The 24,158-nt window shown below is 36.4% G+C and overlaps 1 protein-coding gene across 1 annotated transcript; it reads left to right on the top strand.

The window, feature by feature from the left end:
- Positions 1 to 2,472: 2,472 nt before the first annotated feature.
- On the top strand, positions 2,473 to 23,627 carry LOC307141830 (E3 ubiquitin/ISG15 ligase TRIM25-like; the record flags this gene model as incomplete). The annotated part of the gene is made up of 6 exons (XM_079842282.1): positions 2,473 to 3,051; positions 8,534 to 8,629; positions 15,723 to 15,956; positions 19,738 to 19,888; positions 19,973 to 20,032; positions 22,814 to 23,627. 6 exons carry the CDS (start codon positions 2,473 to 2,475, stop codon positions 23,374 to 23,376), a joined length of 1,683 nt encoding a protein of 560 aa, XP_079698408.1. The 3' UTR covers positions 23,377 to 23,627.
- Positions 23,628 to 24,158: the final 531 nt, after the last annotated feature.

The raw sequence follows: 24,158 nt of genomic DNA, 5'->3' as shown, positions 1-24,158 counted from the left end.
GCTCGATTGGATTGAGATCTGGGGAATTTGGAGGCCAAGTCAACGCCTCAAACTCGTTGTTGTGCTCCTCAAACCATTCCTGAAGCATTTGTGCTTTGTGGCGGCGCATTATCTGCTGAAAGAGCCACAGCCACAGGGAAAACCGTCTCCATGAGAGGCTGGACATGGGCTCAACAATGCTTAGGTAGGTGAGACGTGTCAAAGTCATATCCACATGGATGGAGGACCCAAGGTTTCCCAGCAGAACATTGCGCAAAGCATCACTGCCTCCGCCGCCACGCCTTCTTCCCATAATGCACCTGGTGCCATGTGTTCCCCAGGTAAGCCACACACACACCCGGCCATCCACGAGATGTAGAAGAACACCTGATCATCAGACCAGGCCTCCTTCTTCTATTGCTCCGTGGTCCAGTTCTGATGCTCACGGGCCACTGTTGGTGCTTTGGGCGGAGGTCAGGGGTCAGCATGGGCACTGGTCAGCGGCTGTGCCGCCCCATACACAACAAACTGAGATGCTCTGTGTATTCTGACCCCTTTCTATCAGAACCAGCATTAACCATGACCACTTTTGATAGAGACTGACCACTGCAGACCAGGCACACCCCACAAGAGCTGCAGTTTTGGAGATGCTCTGACCCGTCACAATCTGGCCCTTGTCAAACTCGCTCAAATCCTTACGCTTGCCCATTTTTCCTGCTTCTAACTCATCAACTTTGAGGACAAAATGTTCACTTGCTGCCTAATATATCCCACCGACCCAATCAGTGTTATTCACTTCACCTGTTATGCCTGATATATCTAGTATATAGTAATATTAGTGTCTGTGCATCTCACTGAGGTCTGATCCAAAATCCTGTCTGAGAGGTTCACAGGGTTTTATTATGGAGGTTATTTGAGGGGTTTGAGATTGATCTGCAGTTCAGCAGCGCCGCCTGCTGGTCGTGAAGCAGCTGTTACCCTCTGCTTATTCAACATGATACAATTAATGATTTGAATGAATGTAATGCATGTATGAATATATCCACACAAAACAAATGACCCTCAATACATCTACAATAAAAACAGTAGATTTGGTAGATCTAAATATTGATTAAATAATTATAAAATGATTTTTTTCTGCCATTAATAACCAGCATTTTACAGAAATAGTGTTTACAGAAAGTTTTAAAATATTGGTAGGTCATAGTTTTGATTATAATACATCACATCCGGTCGACCGGTCGCATACGGTCTAGCCACAGAAGTTCAAATATTTCAATGCATCCGAAGCTCAAATCGGATCCGAAATTTCCGCATATTGGAAATGAATGACTTCCGGTCCAACGGCTGTCGTCTTGTCGTGTGCGGTGGAAAGTTTGGCTTAATCCTTTAACAGTGCTTGCATTTTAATGCACCATAGTTTCAGGGCTTGCATTTTTAGGGGGAACATTTTGTCCTTATTCTCCATTTGTTAGCCTTGTTGAATTAGTCATAAGCAGTGTTGGGGAAAGTTACTTTGAAAAGTAAAGCATTACAATATTGCGTTACTCCCTTAAAAAGTAATTAATTGAGTTAATTAGTTACTTTTTAAGAAAAGTAATGTGTTACGTTACTTTTGCGTTACTTTTTCTCACCTGGGCTGGGCTTGGTTTTTTTAGATTTTTTTTATAACAAAAAAGTTATATTTTTGTGCAATGGTAAAGACCTCTTCATACCAAAATTTAAATAATAAGCCCCAGGCTGAGGTAAAAATGCAAATTGACGCATGACCAGTAGAGGGCGCAGCTCTGCTGCCATTCTGGATAATGGGAGAATAGGATGCAGGAGGAAAAAGTTTTACCAATAAAAACAAAAAATCTAGTAATTTTCATCATCAATGGTCAGCAGCAAGACATTGGTAAATTAAATATAAAGGTAGATTATGCTTAAAAATAGTTGTTTTATTTAACATTTAATTATTGAAGGTTTGCATAGTTCTCTGATTTTATTCAGAATCTTTATTGTGCAAGTGAGATAAATAAATGCTCACTTTTAGTCTGGAACTACAATAACCCTCATGTTTACACACACGCCTCCGCACTTATTTTTCTCAATATGGAGGCAGGAGAGCTGTCAGTCAAATTAATGTGAAAAAGTAACTCAGATATTTTGTTGTAAATTTGAAAAGTAATGCGTTACTTTACTAGTTACTTGGAAAAAGTATTATTACGTAACTCGAGTTACTTGTAATGCGTTACTCCCAACACTGGTCATAAGGGACAAAGATCTGGCTTGTTTAAATATTAAAACAACAGATTTCTATTTATTATGCTATTTTGTTCTTACCCAGCTTCCTTATTATACTCTTAGAGGTGATTAGATAATGTTGCTATAAACACTGACTGTAAATCACACCATAAAACTGGGAACAAGTCACACCCTGCAGTCTAGAAGATATAAACCTTCCAGCAGAGTGAAATAGAAACTGAACTGTTCTCATGTTAGATGTGTGAAATGGCAGATTTCAGTATTTCAGTGTATCAGGACCAGTTCATCTGTCCAGTGTGTCTGGATCTCCTGAAGGAGCCAGTGACCGTCCCATGTGGACACAGTTACTGTATGCGCTGTATTACAGGTTACTGGAATCAGGATGATCCGATGGGAATCTACAGCTGTCCGCAGTGCAGACGGATCTTCACGCCGAGGCCTGCTTTAGGGAAGAACGTGGTGATTGCTGAAATGCTGGAGAAACTGAAGAAGACGCAAGTCCAAGCGGCTGTTCCTGCTGGATCTGGAGACGTCCCGTGTGACGTTTGCACTGGGAGGAAACACAAAGCGCTCAAGTCGTGTCTGGTGTGTCTGAACTCGTACTGTCAAACTCATCTTGAGCGTCATGAGGAGTTTCATCCGGGTAAACGGCACGAGGTGATCGATGCTACTGGACAACTGCAGGAGATGGTCTGCCAGAAACACCACAAGCTTCTGGAGGTTTTCTGTCGTACTGACAACAAATGTGTTTGTATTGTGTGTATGCTGGATGAACACAGAAACCATGAGACCGTATCAGCTGCAGAAGAAACCGCTGAGCTGCAGGTATGATGATGATGAATTAAACTCAAAATTGCTACACTTTATTTCGTTGGTCCACTTTAGACGCTCTACTACAGCACAGCAAACACAAAACGTTCCCATTTGATTATTTTTTTGGGGGAACCAAATAAAAACGTTCTCTGTAGGTTATTTTTAGGTTTTATTTTTATAACCATATGTTATGCTGAAATGGGTCATTTTTCATAAACAAAGTATATATTGCAGATACAGTTTATTAAAACCTGGATTAGATCAGTCTAAACATATTATAATTTTCAGGTGAATTCAATTTTATAGCTAAAAATATTAAGCCATGGTTAAGCATAGTTAAAAATAATACCAGGGGGAATATGTAAAATAAATATGATGAAAAGAGGTTAATACAACATTACGAGAACATTCTTGGAACGTTCTGCAAACCTTAAAAAAACGTTCTATTTCCGTAACGAAAACTTTCCTGGCTAATCTAAAGCAAACTTTACACATACATGTTTTGGGAACATTCCCATAACGTTCTGGGAACCAAAAATCGGAAGTAACTCTGCAACTACATGTCAACTAACTCATCAGAGTATTAGTAGACTGTTAGGGTTCATGTTAGTAGATTAAGTTGACATGTAGTTGCAGAGTTACTTATAGTCAGTAGAAAAACTGTTGAGCATCAAAATAAAGTGTTATTAGATATTAAACAGACAGTTACTAATACTCTAATAACTGCTAGTTGACATGGAGTTGCAAAGTTACTTATAGTTATTAGAATGGCTAAAGTGGACCATCAAATAAAGAGTTACCAAAGGTTTTGTCTAGATCCCAGAATATAAAGGATAATGTACAGTATGTTCTTTAAAGTATGTAGCATCATACTGTCATTTGCTGATATTAAAGTCAGTATTAAACTTATAAAACATTATAATTTTCAGATAAATCCAATTTTATAGATAAAAATATTAAGCCACGGTTAAGTATAATATGAAAAGCTTAAAAAATAATACCATTATGTACCATATGGGACGTGGGAGAATATGTTAAAATAAATATGATGAAAAGAGGTTAATACAACATTACGGGAACATTCTGGGAACGTTAAGGTAACGTTCTGCAAACCTTAAAAACGTTCTATTTCCGTATACGAAAACTTTCCTGGCTAACCTAAACCAAACGTTACAAACAAATGTATGTTTTGGGAACATTCCCATAACGTTCTGGGAACCAAAAATTGTTAGCTGGGAAGCAACTACATGTCAACTAACTCATCAGAGTATTAGTAGACTGTTAGGGTTCATGTTAGTAGATTAAGTTGACATGTAGTTGCAGAGTTACTTATAGTCAGTAGAAAAACTGTTGAGCATCAAAATTAAATGTTATTAGATATTAAACAGACAGTTACTAATACTCTAATAACTGCTAGTTGACATGGAGTTGCAAAGTTACTTATAGTTATTAGAATGGCTAAAGTGGACCATCAAATAAAGAGTTACCAAAGGTTTTGTCTAGATCCCAGAATATAAAGGATAATGTACAGTATGTTCTTTAAACAAATTAATTTAAGTATGTAGCCTTACTGTCATTTGCTGATATTAAAGTTAGTATTAAACCTATAAGACATTATAATTTTCAGATAAATCCAATTTTATAGCTAAAAATATTAACCCACGGTTAAGTATAATATGAAAAGCATAAAAATGAATACCATCATGTGCCATATGAGACATATGAAAAATAAATATGATGAAAAGAGGTTAATACAACATTAAGGTAACGTTCTGAAAACCTTAAAAAAAACCTTTCTATTTCCGTATACGAAAACTCTCCTGGCTAACCTAAAGCAAACATTTCAAATACATGTTCTGGTAACCAAAAATTGTTAGCTGGGAAGCAACTACATGTCAACTAACTCATCAGAGTATTAGTAGACTGTTAGGGTTCATGTTAGTAGATTAAGTTGACATGTAGTTGCATTAAATGTTAATTATGTCATTAAAGTTAGTATTAAACCTATAAGACATTATAATTTTCAGATAAATCCAATTTTATTGCTAAAAATATTAAGCTAAGGTTAAGTAAAATATGAAAAGCATAAAAATGAATACCATTATGTGCCATATGAGACGTGGGAGAATATGTAAAATAAATATGATTAAAAGAGGTTAATACAACATTGCGGGCACATTCTGAGAACGTTAAGGCAACGTTCTGCAAACCTTAAAAAAGTTCAATTTCCGTAACGAAAACTTTCCTGACTAACCTAAAACAAACGTTACAAATACATGTTTTGGGAACATTCCCATAACGTTCTGGGAACCAAAAATAGCTGGGAAGAAACTGTTGCTTCAAATCCTCTCTCTAGCTTAAGTATACTTGCAGTATAAAAACACTAAACTAGTAGTTTACTGAGTATATACTTCAAAGTGTACTTTCATAAACTAAAAAATTACAAAGTATAAAAAGTTCATTTGTAGTATAGTTGCTGTACAAACGAGTACTCAAAGTTTACTACTGTTACACTTAAAAGTATACTTTTATACACTACAAAGTGGGCCAATTTAGTCCCAAGTAGTATTGAAAAATTACACTTACAAGTTTACTACTAGTACATTGATATTAGTATAGCTACTTACTACATAAAGTATTCTTAAAAATATACTTATAGGCTACTTAATAAAATGACCTTGAAGTATACTTTTTTTTGTAAGGATGTACTTGCAAAGTCACTTATAGTCAGGAGAATATCGGTTGGGGAGCATCAAAATAAAGTGTATAGATATTAATCAGACAGTTACTTATACTCTAATAACTTCTAGTTGACATGGAGTATCGAACTGTAAATTCTATTTAGCCTACACGATCATAAATTTACACATTCAGGATCTGCTGTCGCCAAACTCTGGCAAGTTCGGTTATCTTTGTTATGAACAAAACAATAAAATGAGAATCTATAAACTTGTTATATATATTTAATCTAATATTAGTATATCCAGGGCTTGACGGCATTCCAGTTCCAAATGTAGGCTATGGGATGTCCGTCTTTTAGTCAAATTTCACACATAAATATAGTGGGATTTATAAAATATGTCCCCAACGGAAATCACATATACTCTCTTGAGTTGGTACTTATTTTGAATAAGTAATTACTTCACGACCGCTAAAAAGTATGTTCTATATAGTATGAATGTAATCCATGTTGTCATTATCATGTGACCGACCAGTTGCCACTTTACTTTTATTCCTAAATTCTCAGAGACAGAGCGTATTTTGGCCACGCCCACACCGGGGGGAAAAACAATCCAACACTCTCCAACGACTTTGCATTGCATGAGGCTGCCTCATTGTCATTTCGGACTTATAACAAAAAACAGAACAATGTCTGAAAGCTGATATGTGACACGGTGTACAGCAAACAAGCTAAATAACACAGAAATAAGTTTTTATAAGCTGTCGACCCAAAAAAACGAGCGTTTAAGAAGATAAAAGTGTACATGACGATTTCAAAACACTGCCTCATGAAGCTTCGAAGCGTTATGAATCAGCGATTCGATTCAGCAGTTTGAATCGCCAAATTTCAGCAGTTTGACGGTTTGACACGCGATCCGAATCATCATTCGGCTTACTGATTCATAACGCTTCGAAGCTTCATGAGGCCGTGTTTTGAAATGCTTTTCTTACTTGGTATTTTTGTCTTGTTTTCAGTCCAAATATGTACAAAAATCTTACATTAAGAAGCATTTACTAGACAAGCAAAAGTTTTTGTCTTGTTTTGGGGAAAAATAACTCAAAGTGAAGGGAGTTTTTGCTTAAAATAAGCAAAATAATCTGCCAATGGGGTAAGCAAAATAATCTTGTTTTCTGTTTGAATTAAGATTATTTTGTTTACCCCATTGGCAGAGTTATTTTCCCCCAAAACAAGACAAAAACTTTTGCTTGTCTAGTAAATGCTTCTTAATGTAAGATATTTGGACTGAAAACAAGACCAAAAGTAAGAAAAGCATGTCCCATCGGTCCGTGTTGTGTTTAAGTTTAAGTTTATTATTTATTTGACTGGGACAATGTGCAAGTACATTAATCTTACAAAAGAAAAGATGCTTTACACCAGATTTAGCCACAGCTAATTTCCATCCGCAGTCCCTGGGCAGATAAAACAATAAAATATATACATCTAAACATCAATAACTCACTATCTATTTACAACCTCATTTACATTTACACTTCAGCCGAAGCTAACCCTGTCCATACTGTTTACAATCAACCTTTTAAAATTGCTATAGTCAATTATTACTAAACATTAACATAATCAGTGCTGACATAGTTGGTTTTCTAATAATACCTTTTTAACATTTTGAGAGAAGTCCCTCAGGTCAGAGGTTAATTTTAGACTATCTGGAAGCTTGTTCCATTCTTTAACAGCTTTGAATGAGAAGGCTGTCTGTGCAAAGGCAGAGCATCTTTTAGGTAATCTACAGTCATTTCCACTTGTGGACCTAGATGTCCTGGTAGTCTGTTCTGAGCAGAGCTGTACAAATCGCCTCAGTGGTGGAGGTGCATTATTATTAAGAATCTTAAAAATTAACCTAACATTTGAGTATACAATTAGATTTTCAAAATTTAATATATTTAACCGCCTAAAAATTTGGCAATGGTGATGTCTTAATGTTTTTTTATCTAATACTTTTACAGCCTGATTATAAAGTGATTTTAATGGTTTTAATGTTATTTGACTTTTTTGAGACCAACAGGAGATACAATAGTTAACATGAGAAATAATCATTGCATCCAGATATATTTTTGCTGCATCATAAGTGAGCATATTTCGAATATGTTTAAAAACTGAGATATTGTATTTTAAAATATTAGACAATTTTTTTATGTGTTTTTTAAAACCGAATGTTGGTTCTAAAATGACCCCTAAGTATTTGAAATCATCTACTACTTTAATCTTTTTTTCCTTTTACAAAAATACTCAAATCAAATTGTGCATGTCAAATCAAATCAGTCATAATCAATAAATGCCATTTCTTATTTTTTTGTTTCAGTATTTATTTATTGATCCTTAACTTCGTTTCAAATAGCCTACAGTTTCTGAATGTTATTTATATATAAAAGCACTTCTGTTATGCACGATTAAGTATCATATTTAATGGGAACTTATTTTGATCATTAGTTATGTGAGGCAAAAGTAGAATAAACTGAAATTCATGGCATTTCAACAACTTATTGTGATAAAATGATTTCCCTTTGCTTTCCCCCGCCTGTTCTGGCATCCTGGCGCACATCAGCTGTCCATCATGTTGAAATAGTAAGGTTTAAACAGTCTGGTGTTAAATTATTTTATAGATATCAATGCAACAGCCGCTCTAGCCTGATTGCCTGACAAAATGGCGGAGTTTAGGCTGCATGAAGTCAACCTCTGGAGCTCTATAATAGTAGTGAAGTGTGTGATTTCGGATGCAGCCCTCGGATTGAAGTTTCTGTCATTTCGTTTATCCGACAGGGCAATTTAGGAGCGATGCAGACGACCTTCCAGCAGAACATCCAGCAGAGAGAGAGCGAGCTTCAGGAACTGAGAGAGGCTGTGGAGTCTCATAAGGTGAGTCTGGAGACGAGGAACGACTGCTGACAGTTTGAGGATGCTTTCTAGCGGGCGGTATGACACAAAATTTATATCACGGTATTTTTCTAAATTATATCGGTTTCACAGTATTTTTTTTTCCCTCTACGCATGTCCAGGTGTTCACTGTAAAAAAAAATACCCGTAAAATTTACGGTAAAAAAACGGCAGCTGTGGTTGCCAGAACTTTACCGTAAAAAATACGGCAGTAACGTTTTAGGTTTTTAGGGACAGCACCATATAATGTAAAGGCTTATAATGTAATAATTACGGTTTAAAAAAAATATATTTTACAGTTCAAAACCGAATAATTTAAAGGTTTATAATGTAATAATTACGGTTACATTTTTTTATTTATTTTACAGTTCAAAACCGTATAATTTAATGGTTTATAATGTAATAATTACAGTTTAAAAAAATATTTTACAGTTCAAAACCGAATAATTTAAAGGTTTATAATGTAATAATTACAGTTAAAAAAAATAATTTTACAGTTCAAAACCGTATAATTTAAAGGTTTATAATGTAATAATTACGGTTAAAAAAATAATAATTTTACAGTTCAAAACCGTATAATTTAAAGGTTTGTATTGTAATAATTATGTTTACACTGTAAACAATTTACGGTAAAACAACATATTTCATTAACTGACCTATTGAAATACTAATATCTGTTATGTACCTTTGATATATACGGACAACCACCAATCACAGTGGAGATGAGAATCGCGAGATGAATCAAAGCCCATCACAAGCAGCTTTTAAGAGCACAATACTGATATATAGAAGGTGCTCAGTGTCATTCACACAAACACTAAACACCATCAAGGTGATTTGAAATTTAAAAAATGCAATAAACATTAATTTAACAACATCAGATGTAACATAAAACCCTAATGTACATAACTGATTAGAAAAAACAAAGAAGAAACATAGTCATGTGCAATGAAAATACATCAAATGCGAAGTGTCACGCAGGGAATTCTGGGAATGTCAATTTACGGGTTTTCACTGTTAATGACACAATGACTATGACACACTTCCAAAACCTGTAAATTTAACGGTATTTTACTGTAAAATTAAATGTAAGGTTGGATCTATTACAGTTATTCACTGTATATAGTACGGAAACTTTCTGTTAACCAATTAACTGTTTTTCACCGTAGCAATTTTACAGTAAAATACCGTTAAAATCACAATAATTTTTTACAGTGCACATTTTCTACTGCTTGACTAAAATGCCCTGTTTTGTCATCGCGGTCGTGATCAGACGTACGGCTGTAGTATTAGAGTCCTTGCACATATATTTCATTTGAAGAAGACGTGATGAAATATGTGCGCATACACACGCTGGTTCATGTTTAGAGCACTAGAGTATATGAAATATACCCATAAAAAACGTAAATGTGCTCGCTCCGGTCTGTATCTGATCTATGATCCATGTGGTGATCCTCTCTTGCGTGCGCCGTGTGTTGTTTGAGTTCTCCGCTGTAATGCGATCTCTGTGTCCTCACTGCAGTGCAACAGTGGAAAGACACCCCTCTCAAACGGTGTCACTGCGCCGCATTACGAACGTTATTTAAGCGACATATTGCGGTATAATCAAAATTAATATCATAACAAAAATAAACACTGGTATTCGGTATGATCCGGTATACCGCCAGCACTAGTGCTTTCACACCTGGGCGTTTGTTTCAGAACCTGGTGTGTTTTCTCCCTCGGTTCGGTTCGTTTAGGCATATGTGACCGATCCGAGACTGCCTGAATGAGGTGGCTCGATTGCAAACGAACTCTGGGAAGGTTCGCTTGAGGTGTGAAAGCAATCCGACCCAATGGACCAACGAACCAAGTGGTATTATAATTGACCTATCGGTAAGCCCCGCCCCTTTTAGTTACTGCAGCTAACTCGGACAAACAAACAGAGTTGCTAACTGTCTTACAATGACAGTGTCAGTGTGAAAACCTTATCCTAAGATGTTTTGGACACAGAATGTAGCAGACCCCCTCTGATCGATGGCCAAACTTTACTGATGGTATTTGCAATTCATGAGCCGCGGTTCAGCTGCGCGAGAAAAACACTGCCAGTGTGTGGATTCAAGACGGCTCCCGCTGCACATCTCACGAAGGAAAGCTTCCACAATCTTCACGAGTTCAATGAAGGATTCGCACAACGGCTTGTCCAGAAAGATGGATTTAAAAACAGAAGCTGTTTACGGGCCACGACCTGTAAGTCTGATTTATGTTTCGTCTATGTGTTTTCCTGTAATAGTTTGTATTGTTTTGTATTGTACGTTGTAGCAAGGAAGTAAACAGATGACAACGCTGTTTGGCTCTGCAAACCAGCAGAGGTGTCAAGTAACGAAGTACAAATACTTCGTTACCTTACTTAAGTAGAAATTTTGAGTATCTATACTTTACTGGAGTAATTATTTTTCAGCCTACTTTTTACTTCTACTCCTTACATTTTCAAGCAATTATCTGTACTTTCTACTCCTTACATTTTAAAAATAGCCTCGTTACTTCTATTCCATTTCGGCATGTTTTCATTCCGGCTTGTCATAAAAATAAAAATAAACTATCCAGATAAATCGCGCCATCCGGACAGAGTAAATTTGATTGTGGTTGGATGAGAAGGATAAACATAAACCATTCCGACACCCTATTGGGTTGTAGGCGATCAATCACGCCTGCACCTGCACAAATCACACACCATGTTGCCAGATAGGGCGGGTTCTCGCCGACGAGCACGCACTTTCAGCCAATCAGCAATCAGCAGGCAGACGTGCTCAGCCTCATTCATGACTTTAGCCGGTTTTTAGCGCGATAACTCGTAGCTGTATATTCCAGTGATCGCTATGCCAGTGGCATAAATATACAATAAGTTGTATCTACAGTAAAGAGTGGGAAAGTGACTCAACTCTCAAACGTGAATTACACCTGTGACTCGAAGACTCTTTAAATATAACCGTGACTCCTGTCCATCATCATATACACACTTAGGACATCTGCAACTAGCAACCCCGACAGATGCTGAAAGAGCTTTAAATCAACGATTAATCTGCTTTGACTGTCGTGAAGTACATGGCACATGCACTTAGCAAAGACATACTGTAGTTTTGTCAAAGCAAAGTGCAACACAAAGGTAAGCGCATTGTTGTTACTTATTTGTTGACGGATTATTGTACAGTATAAATGAATTACGCATTTTGACATTGGTGTGTGCATTAACGTGTGAAATGCCTGTTAATTACATAGCTTTTTCCAATCTCTATATTGGGCACTTTTTGCACGTAAATTGGCTTCTTACTGTTGACATTGAAAATCTTGTGTTTTTCTAAGGGATTGCTGTTTTGACAGTTTCTACCTGACATATAGTCATATTTGAACCGTTTTGCTGGGAATCATTATTTTTTTTAATCATCAATGTTATGCTTTAAGGAGATAAAATGGTAACTTACTTATCAACATTGATTGGTATGTCAATAAAATAATATCAAATTATTTTGGCAGTTAAAGTTTTGGTTTTTTTTTCTTGGAGTGACTAGTTGCCTATAAGTATTGTAAGAGGTGCAAAATTCAATAATCAATATCAAAAAAATATCAAAATCAATAACCAGGCATGTTATCAATAACCATTTTCTTTAAAAAATATAAATGTACATTTGGTGAGGTTTTTGGGCTGGAAATTGTTGACCCAATCTGGCCACACTGATCACACATTCAAATAATGGTTATTGATAACATGCCTCTGAATTTTGACTTTTTGCACCTTTACAATATTTATAGGCAACTAGTCATCAAATCTTCCACTCCATGAAACACGTTAATGCTCAGTAGTACACAATATGGTTCTTTAATGTATTTGCATTGTCCTAAAATGCGTTCATTTCAATGGGAATATATGCGGCTGAAACGCGTAGCCAAGTGCATCTAAAAATGTTCAACAGTAACTTTTTAATATAACATTATAGTCATTATGGCCTTCAGAAAAATGTTTTTTTGAGGAGGTGGGGTATGCACTGTGGCATGGCCTAATCTTTTGTCCTTAAAGGGATACTTCACCCAAAAATGAAAATTCTGTCATCATTTACTCACCCTCAAGTTGTTCCAAACCTGTATGAGTTTTTGTTCTGAAGATATTTTGAAGAATGTTTGTAACCAAGCAGATAGAGCAACCATTGACTGCCATAGTAGGGGGAAAATGCTATGGCAGTCAATGGTTGCATATAATCTGCTTGGTTACAAAAATTCTTCAATCTTCAGAACAAAGAAACTCATACAGGTTTGGAACAATTTGAGTAAATTATGACAGAATTTTCATTTTTGGGTGAGCTACCCCTTTAATGGCATTTTTTCCCCTTACATTACTTTTACTTTTATACTTTAAGTAGTTTTGAAACCAGTTACTTTTACACTTTTACTTGAGTAAAAAGCTTGAGTTGATACTTCAACTTCTACAGAAGTCTTTTTAAACCCCAGTATCTATACTTCTACCTGAGTAATGAATGCGAATACTTTTGACACCTCTGCAAACCAGTCTGTTAAATGCTCATTCATACTTAACGTTATCCGACAAACACCTAACGTTACAAACTTTTTAAAATCTCAACAGCGAACTTGGCATTAGTGTACATTATTTGATTAGAGCTTTTATGTATTGTTTATCGACATGCTTGTTTATCTACGGGCATGCTAAACATGGTTCTGTGTTTGATTTGTCTACTATAGTAAAGCCAGTGTTTAGTGTTCATTTTGGGTTAATAGTTCTTGCGACAGATATTTGGCTATAATCATTCTAAAAACACAAAAGTAATGGTGCCATTCAGTAGCGATCACTATAGATCCGCAGTCTTTACTCTTGAGGACTGAACAGGTTCTGCTCGATCATCTTCACTAAAATTGTCTGGGTCCGATTCGGGCTCAAATTGGTATGGTTTTATTGACGCCACTGTTTCTAATACTGACCAAAGCACAGCCTCCAGGTAAAGGTAAGGGGCGTGACGTTTCCGATAAACGTGCACTAGGCGGTTAGCGAATCACAACACACTGGGCCAGCCAACCAATCTGAGCCCATCTTGAGGGACCGGCTTCATACAACCCAGAAACCATCAGACCGTTTTACAAGGAGGGACAGAGCACAGTGTAGAATAAATGTCAAATATATGAAAAATAATGCAATTTTTTAAAAACGAAGCATGAACACATGTTACAGTGCACCCCACAAACACAATCAAGCCTTCGAAAGAATGTGTTTTACCACCCCTTTAAAGACAAAACAATATATCTCTGCTAATGCTGTAAACATAGGGAGCCCTTACTTGCACATCAGCTACTACAATACAACAACAGAGCCCAAATCAGCCTAAATTCAGTATTTTTAGGTCTAATAATCAACACTCAAATAACACATTGTGTGCAAGCATGTAAACTTCACATAAGGCAGTTTTTGCATTAACTTCTAAATCTATTTATAAAATTATGTTTTTAATCCAATTCAATTTTGAAATATAATCATTTATACACAGTGTCTGTCACTTTCATGACATTTATTTAAACATACATTAAATAAACAAGACATCACTAACAGGCTAAGTAGAATATAATGAATATAACGGCTAATATAGAGCATATATTCAGTGAAAGAGTTGATTTCTCTATTGAACTCACAGCTGTGGACACTGAATGACTGCTGAGGTCATGTGATGCTGCGTGACATTGTTCTCAAGCTGTTTTATTCACGTCTTTCCGCCGTTGAAACACTGATTTAGCGATTACACCACATATGATATGTGACAGTAAGTTGTACTGTATCCTCAACATACCATAAGATATTAATTTACATTTATTCGAGACGATCGCGTTCACTTGCCTATACAGTAATCAGTCGCGTCACATTAAAGAGCGTCAAAACGGCATTTATCGTTAGAATTTCGTGATATAATGGACTGAATACTTAATATGTTCGTCTGGGAACTCGGATTTAAGTGCCATGCGTAAAACAAGCCGACTGTTAACTGTTAAAGATTGAATTCGGAACGGTTCGGTACACACGTGCACCATACCGAAAGACCTGGACCCAAATGGTTCGGTACGAATACGTGTACCGTTACACCCCTAGAATGTATAATTTAACAGCAGGAATGACGGCTACATTTGTATAGTGTTTGCTTGTGTCTCGGCGGTTACAAATAAAGCCACAATAAGTTCACAGAGCGAACTTGTCCATCATCTTGATGGATAACGCAGAGGAAACTCTGACCAATAAGAGGACAGTTGTACTCGTATGCATCTATCCATCATAAAAGTGCATCTATCCATCATAAAAGTGCATCTATCCATCATAAAAGTGCATCTATCCATCATAAAAGTGCATCTATCCATCATAAAAGTACATCCATCCCTCATAAAAGTGCATCTATCCATCATAAAAGTGCATCCATCCATCATAAAAGTGCATCCATCCAAATCCATCCATCATAAAAGTGCATCCATCCATCATAAAAGAGCATCTATCCATCATAAAAGTGCATCCATCCATCATAAAGTGCATCTATCCATCCATCATAAAAGTGCATCTATCCATCATAAAAGTGCATCTATCCATCATAAAAGTACATCCATCCCTCATAAAAGTGCATCTATCCATCATAAAAGTGCATCCATCCATCATAAAAGTGCATCCATCCAAATCCATCCATCATAAAAGTGCATCCATCCATCATAAAAGAGCATCTATCCATCATAAAAGTGCATCCATCCATCATAAAGTGCATCTATCCATCATAAAAGTGCATCTATCCATCATAAAAGTGCATCTATCCATCATAAAAGTGCATCTATCCATCATAAAAGTGCATCCAGTAAGAGCACAGTTGTGCTCGTATGTGACTTACTGTACATAAACACATTTTGGTATGCTTTGAAATGTTGTCTTGTGAAAGCGAACCGAACCAAGAAGAAAGTGCAACGTTTTAACAAATGAAGTCCCTGTTTCGGAACAAAACAAACGATCTGTAGGTGTGAAAACGCCCTGGGACTGTGCTTTCTCACTGACTGATGTGTGTCCTAACAGCGGTCAGCGCAGGCAGCAGTGGAGGACAGCGAGAGGATCTTCACTGAGCTCATCCGCTCTGTTGAGAGAAGCCGATCCGAGCTGACGCAGATGATCAGAGATCACGAGAGCGCTTCGCTGGCTCGACTGGAAGAACTCCTGGAGCGGCTGAAGCAGGAGATCGCTGATCTGAGGAGAGGAGAGGCTGAGCTGGAGAAGCTTTCGCACGCAGAACATCACATCCGTTTCCTCCAGGTAACAACATCTAATGGAGCTTCACAGTCATGGTGGGGATACTTCAAAATGTATCTTTATTGATTGATATTTCAAAGTTTTGTCATTTTGACAGACAATACATATTGTATTTACCTGCTTTAGAAAGTAAACACTGCTAATACTTTTCCTGCTAATACTGCACTTTTCCTTGCCACTGGCTTGGCATGCTCAGTTGGGGACTGCAAAAAATGCTTTTTTTACTTTGTATTTTTGTCTTGTTTTCAGTCCAAATATAAAAAAAAATCTTACATTAAGAAGCATTTACTAGACAAGCAAAAGTTTTTGTCTTGTTTTGGGGGAAAATAACTCAAATTAAGGGAGTTTTTGCTTAAAATAAGCAAAATAATCTGCCAATGGGGTAAGCAAAATAATCTTGTTTTCTGTTTGAATTAAGATTATTTTGCTTACCCCATTGGCAGATTATTTTGCTTGTTTTAAGCAAAAACTCTCTTCATTTGAGTTATTTTCCCCCAAAACAAGACAACAACTTTTGCTTGTCTAGTAAATGCTTCTTAATGTAAGATTTTTTAGATATTTGAACTGAAAACAAGACAAAAATACTAAGTAAGAAAAGCATTTTTTGCAGTGGGGACACTACATTTTTCGAAATTTTTCAACTAAATATCGAAATAAATCTAATTATTAAACTAAATTAACCATATAAACTAAATTACTGATCTAATTACTGATCTAAAGCCCACACTGTCACTGTATGATAATTGAAATGAACTGATGACATTTTTTTTGTCGGCTGAATAAAATTATGCTGCATTATTTTCCTGTTTAACACTGTAAAGCTGCTTTGAAACAATCTGCATTGTTAAAAGCGCTATATAAATAAAGTTGACTTGACTTGACTAACAGGGATGAGAAGTAAAAAGAGGACACAATGTGGCTACATTTACATAAAAACCTGGAAAGAGACGTGAGGATTTAGGAGGAAAACCAAGAGATTCTTAGTGTGTTCCAGTGAATTATTCATGACATACACTCTAAAAAAAAAGGCTCGTAATCATAGGGGAAATTTTTTAGTGCTATATAGCACCAATTTTGGTGCTTCAGTGGTTCTTCAGCGGTTCTTCAGAGGTGCTATATAGCACCTTAGTCAAAGAACCGGTGAAGAACCTCTGAAGAACCGCTGAAGAACCTCTGAAGAACCGCTGAAGAACCACTGAAGCACCAAAATTGGTGCTATATAGCACTAAAAACGGTTCCCCTATGATTACGAGCCAAGAACCATTTTTGGTGCAATATAGAACCTTTTTTTTTTTAGAGTGTACTGTAAATTAAATCGGGAGAACTAACCACAAATGCACAGTATTATATAGTCATATTCGGACGGTAATTGTTTCTCGTGTGGTCATAAGGTATTTTCATCATTGACAGGGGCTAGTCAGTGATTTTATTGCCGTCCAAATCCAGAATGTCAGTGTTTTTCTCCCAATCCCCGGCCGAATTACCCACTGTTTTTAGACAAACACTAAGGTCGTGTGGTAATTTAATCGCCGTCCGAATCCACATCTCTGAGTTTTCTAGAAATATCACTTCAAAATTCCCAGTTTATATCCTTTTTGACCCCTGCAGAGCACCGTACGGTTGCACTTCACTGTAATTTGGATGCATTTTAAAGATATTCCCCCGGTTTCACAGACAATGCTTAAACTAATCCTAGACTAAAATGCATGTTTGAGCTGTTTTAACTGAAAGAATCTTGCACTGACAAATCTTAAAATATGTCAGTGGCATCGTTTTGTCTCAAGATGCACACCAGCAATGTTTTTTTCTTGGGCACGTTTATAAAAGTTACTTAAATGTCCTAATTGAACTAAGGCCTAATCCTGGCTTAGTCTAAGCCCTGTCTGTGAAACCGGGCCCTAGACTTTTATTACTGAAATGCTGGCCAGTATTTACAAGAGCAATGTATTTCATCACCGCTCAAGAAATAAAAAGAAGAAAAGCACGTAAACATTTGAAACAGGCCGTTATTACGTATGTTAAAATAACCGCAGCATTTAGTTTACCTCATGTAAATAAGAGGCTGTATTCACTTATCTCCGCTCATAAAATGACATCCTTTATTTTGAGATAGAACACAAGACAGAAACCATTTTACAGGGCTCTCAAGTTTTGAACTGAGTTCAGAGTGAGATTTTGGCGACAGTGGGGAAGAGGTTCTGATCTGAAAAATGTGTATAAATAAATAAATAATAATACTTTTAAAAATTGAATTCAACATTTCTGTGTGTGTGTGTGTGTGTGTGTGTGTGTGTGTGTGTGCATAGTATTAATTCTTGCATTTCTCTATTTCAAAGATGTCAGGGAAGAGGCAAATTAATAATCCATAATAATTTGGAATATATATATATATTAGGGCTGTCAAAAGATTAATCGCGATTAATCGCATTCAAAATAAAAGTTTGTGTTTACATAATATATGTGTGTGTACTCTGTTAATTATATATATATATAAATACACACACATTCATGTATATATTTAAGAAATATTTGCATGTATATACTGTATATACATTTATATAATCTATAATATATATAAATATAAATGTTTTATATATAAAAATTATATATTTTTTCTTAAATATATACATGCTTGTGTGTGTATTTATATATTAATAATAATTAACAGAGTACACACACATATATTATGTAAACAAAAACTTTTATTTTTGATGCGATTAATTGTGATTAATCTCTTGACAGGCCTAATATATATATATATATATATATATATATATATATATATATATATATATATATATATATATATATATATATATATATATAAATATATATATAATATATATATATTATTATTATTATTATTTTTTTTTTTTTTATTGTGTTGTAAATATAATTTATTCTGAAGCAAGTCTCACCAGTGTTCAATCAGCCTTGAGATATTTAAATCTGCATATCTTGGATATTTTTACCTTTTTTAAGGGCATTTTCCCATAATCTTATTAAATATAGGCTATGCTTCAGCTTTCATTTTACATTCTTAAATTTGATCTATAAATTAAATTAGAATAAGGCACTGTAGGGCTGTTGCCAATCAAATTAAATCATTTACACTGAAAAAAATTTCAAAAAATTATCCTGGAAATTCCTCTGCGTGAGAAATACAAGGTGTGGCGTGTGAACGGGTTGAAATGCGTGTGTCTCACGCCCAATGCGTGAGACTTGAGAGCCCTGATTTTAACTATAATGTGCGTCTATATATCTTCCTATTTTTTTATGGATTTAAATAATTAAATAATAATTAGGATATTATTTTCCTATTATTAAATTAAATATGCATTTTTTCTTATTATACCAAATATATGACATTTTATTTCATGGTTTTTTTTTTTTTTTTTCATGTTTTTTTTCACATTTCATTTCCTCCACCGGGAATACACCACCATCTGAATGCACGAGTGTTATCACTGAGGTGGCATGCACATTTATTTTTTACGGATGTCCACATGAGAAACAATTGCAGTCCGAATAGGGCTTATGTTGTCCTTTTTCATATGTTACAGTGGAAGGAAAAAAAATTAATAACGAGGAGGAAAAGAATGCAGGGACTGAAAAGAGCTACTCTTGTCTTACCACGTCATAATAAAATATTAAGTCTGAACATTGTACAGCTCGTTCAGTCAAATTGATTTGTGATGACTAAAATGCAGTAGGCTTGTTAGGAAAAAGATGGATATTTTGGCTATTTCTATCTTATCTGTTGTTTGTCTTTCTGTCTCTGTAGAGTTTCCAATCCCTCTCTCTCGGTGGATCGTCAAAATTACCCAGAATCATCATCAGTTCTCTCATTTCTTTTGATGACGTTGGGAAATCTGTATCTAGATTCAGAGACAAAATGAACCAGTACTGCCTACAGCAGACACAACACATATCTGGTACAGGTGACATTCATTTACCCAAGCTCATGCAATATTAATAGATTTATTTTCTTGACCTGAGATTTTAATTTTTTTTCATAGTGAAACACATTCAGATCATTCTTGGTCCTGAATATGAGAGCAGAGAGGAGTACCTCAGATGTAAGTTTATCCACTCTAATGGGAATTTATGAAACCGTTCCATCATAATCAGGGCTTGACATGAACTTTTTCGAGTTGGCAGGTGGCTTCCCAAAGTTACTAGCCACTCGCATTTTCACTGGCCACAATTTAGACATTAATACCATGGGGAAAACTGCTATATAGATATTTTTAATATTACCTCATAATTTTGCAGCTGGAATATTAGACTGCTGTCACTTTAAAACCTGACGCACGGATCCATTATACTGTTACACGTGTTTTCTTTCTCAACTGTTTATGTTCACTTAACCCTCATCCATCCCTCACACCTTTTTTGGGGTCCAGAAAGCTTATTTAATTTTTATAATATTTTGTTCTATTTTTTCATTACATTACAATCCAACGCTCTCCATTGACTTTGTATTGCGTGAAGCGCCTCCTTGTCATTTCTGACATAACAAAATAATTTTTTTATAACAAAAAAACTGAACAATGTCTAAAAGCTGATATGTGACAGGGTGTACAGCAAACAAGCTAAAAAAACTCAGAAATACGTTTTTTATAAGCTGCCAACCCACAAAAACAAGCGTTTAAGGAGACAAAAGTGGATACAGGTAAGACGTGAAGCTTCACAGGAAGAATGGGTACATTTTGGGATCCTGACACTCAGTATACCTCAGTTTGCAGTAAACATTTAGTCACTGTTAAATCATCTATCCAAATGTCAGTTTTATATATTATATTTCCTGTCTCTGATCACGTTCTCCTCCAGTGGGTGTAGTTCTCAGTGTAATATATGTTGCGCTCTGTCTCAATGCCTGTATCCACTTTTTTGTCATTAAACGCTCGTTTTTTGGGTCGACAGCTTATAAAAACTTCTGTGTTTTTGGTTCTGTGTTTTTTAGCTTGTTTGCTGTGCACTTTGTCACATATCAGCTTTTAGACTTTGTTCTGATTTTTGTTATAAGTCAAAAATGACAAGGAGGCGCTTCACGCAATGCAAAGTCAATGGAGAGCGTTGGATTGCCCCCCAGTGGGCGTGGTCTTCAGATTATGACGCCTGTCGCTCTGTCTCTATATGGAGCAAATGAGCTGCTTCGCAGGGTCCTAAAGTCATTTCTTGAGTTTATCTCCTCAGTATGCATTCAGATACACATGTAGACATTATAAAATATTTTTTTGGTAAAGTTCACATTCCATTCATTCCTGTGGGGGTCAAATTGATCCGCCAGGGAAGGATTTGTTACTTTTTAAAATTTCCACCACATTAACTAATCCAGTCAAATTTGTTGCGTGTATTTGTGGTTCAAGTGCAAAAGACCAAGTGCGATGTCTTGGACGGTTGGACCACTCTGATGAACACTCAATTTTTTGCATTTTTAAAAAACAATATTTTGCGTCAAAATGACCCGAGGGAAGGACTGACTTTGTTTACGTGAATACTCGCCAATACTGGCACTTTGAAATTATTTTGTGTGAATTTGACAGTTCAAGTGCAATAAGCAGCGAAAAAGAACTCAATTTAGTGCTTTAGTGCTGAGAGGTGGCTTTATGTGCGCGCACTTTGGGTGTGAGCACAAAATCTGCGGGAATGAGTCAAATTATGCGCAATCCCACACCGAAATTTAAGCCCTGTAACACCAACAATATTAATTTGAGCTCACCGGCGATGTCAACAGGCCTGTGTGTTTAATAAAGTTATGATGACTGATTTTATGGAGTACATGCACACTTGAGTTTTGTTTATTAAAGGGTTAGTTCACCCAAAAATGAAAATTCTGTCATTAATTACTTCCCCTCATGTCGTTCGACACCCGTCAGACCTCCGTTCATCTTCAGACACAAATGAAGATATTTCAGTGTAAATCTGATGGCTCTGAAAGGCCTCCATTGACACAATGGCACGTTACACTCTCAAGACCCTTAAAAGGTACTAAAAACGTCGTTACAAAGTCCATCTCACTACAGTGGTTCAACAATAACTTTATGGAGTGACGAGAATAGTTTTTGTGCGCAAAAAAACCCTAAATAACGACTTATATAGTGATGACGATTTCAAAACATGGCATCATGAAGCTTCGAAGCGTTATGAATCACTGAGTCGAATCATGATTCGGATCGCGTGTCAAACCGCCAAACTTTGGCGATCCAAACTGCTGAATCGACTCACTGATTCATAACGCTTTGAAGCTTCATGAGGCCGTGTTTTGAAATCGTCATCACTATATAAGTCGTTAGATAGGGTTTTTTTTGCGCACAAAAACTATTGTCGCCGATTCATAAAGTTATTGTAGAACCACTGTAGTGAGATGGACTTTGTAATGACGTCTTTAGTACCTTTTAAGGGTCTTGAGAGTGAACCGTGCATTGTGCCAATGGAGGCCTTTCAGAGCCATCAGATTTACACTAAAATATCTTCATTTGTGTTCTGAAGATGAACGGAGGTCTAACGGGTGTCGAACAACATGAGGGGAAGTAATTAATGAATTTTCATTTTTGGGTGAACTAACCCTTTAACCTAAAATCTGCCACACTGACCCCAAACCAGCCGAAATTTTGTCCTTCCGTCTCAACCAATTTTTACCTGCACAATCTAGCAACACTGATTGGCAGATGTTAATGTCAAGCCCTGATCTTAACCTGTTAAAAAGATGTAAATAAGTTATCTGTGTACTGTAAAAAAAACATGAACTTTTACTTTTAACCAAAATTTTAGATAACTTTGTCCTTTCACATACATTGAAAAAATCAATTGGAGAGACAGAAATTGTATTTACAGTGCATGCATTTGTTCTTTAGATTTCCGTCGGTTCACTCTGGATCCAAACACCGCTCATAACGACCTCCTTCTGTCTGACGGGAACACAGCGATCACTAGCACTGGTACGGGACAGCCGTATCCCCATCATCCGGACGGATTTGATGGGTGGGTTCAGGTGTTGTGTAGAGAGCGAGTGTCTGGACGCTGTTACTGGGAGGTGGACCGGGGTCGTAGTGAAGGTGTTGGTGTATCTGTATCCTGCAGGAGCATCAGTCAGAAGGGACATGGCGATGAGTGTAGATCTGGATGCACTGATCAGTCCTGGAAATTATTCTGCTCTCCCTCCAGATGCTTATTCAGGAGCAAAAGCGTAGAGATGAAACTCCCCGGAGTGTCCGGCTCTAGAATAGGAGTGTATGTGGATCACAGTGCAGGGATTCTGTCTTTCTACAGCGTCTCTGACACAATGAGCCTCATTCACAGAGTCCACGCTACATTCACTCAACCGCTCTATCCTGGGATTTTACACAGTAAATACACAGATACAGTGAAACTGTGTCACCTGAGAGATTCAGTCAAATACTGCCAGCTCACTGTATAGTGTAAGAGAACTGATAACGATGGCTGCAAATGTGACTGGGAGTTTTATAGGCCATTTTGGATTTAACTCGAGGTTGTGAGAGACTGACTTACAGTATAAAAGATCATGTAACTTTCACAACTTTTATGGAGTTTTTGTTCACCAGTGTTGGGAGCAGGGCCGGCCCAAGCCCTTATGGGGCCCTAAGCATAATTTTATTTGGGGCTCCTTGGTGCCACCAATACGATTGACTATTGCCAATTCTTGATAATGCGCACACCCAGTATCAATGTTATTAGTTGTAGCTGTGTTGCTCACATCATGTCTGGCTGTCATGTTTTTACCCTTATACGGTTTTTAATTGTAACAGTAGCAAACCCACAAGAGATGTTAATATTCAAAGTACTACATTCTAAAAAAAAAAAGGTTCTATATTGCACCAAAAATGGTTCTTGGCTCGTAATCATAGGGGAACCTTTTTTAGTGCTATATAGCACCAATTTTGGTGCTTCAGTGGTTCTTCAGCGGTTCTTCAGAGGTTCTTCAGTGGTTCTTTGACTAAGGTGCTATATAGCACCTCTCAAGAACCGCTGAAGAACCACTGAAGAACCGCTGAAGAACCACTGAAGCACCAAAATTGGTGCTATATAGCACTAAAAAAGGTTCCCCTATGATTACGAGCCTTTTTTTTTAGAGTGTACAAGTCAGACTGGGATATGTCATTTATTTTATTTTATTTATTCATTTATTTTTAAGTAGCCTAGTCTCTTATGCTAAATATGCTCACTTTTCCCCAGGATTCT

The sequence above is a fragment of the Gobio gobio genome (assembly GCF_949357685.1).
Source record: "Gobio gobio genome assembly, chromosome: 18".
NCBI classification, from domain to species: domain Eukaryota; kingdom Metazoa; phylum Chordata; class Actinopteri; order Cypriniformes; family Gobionidae; genus Gobio; species Gobio gobio.
This window is presented reverse-complemented; position numbering and strand designations above follow the sequence as displayed.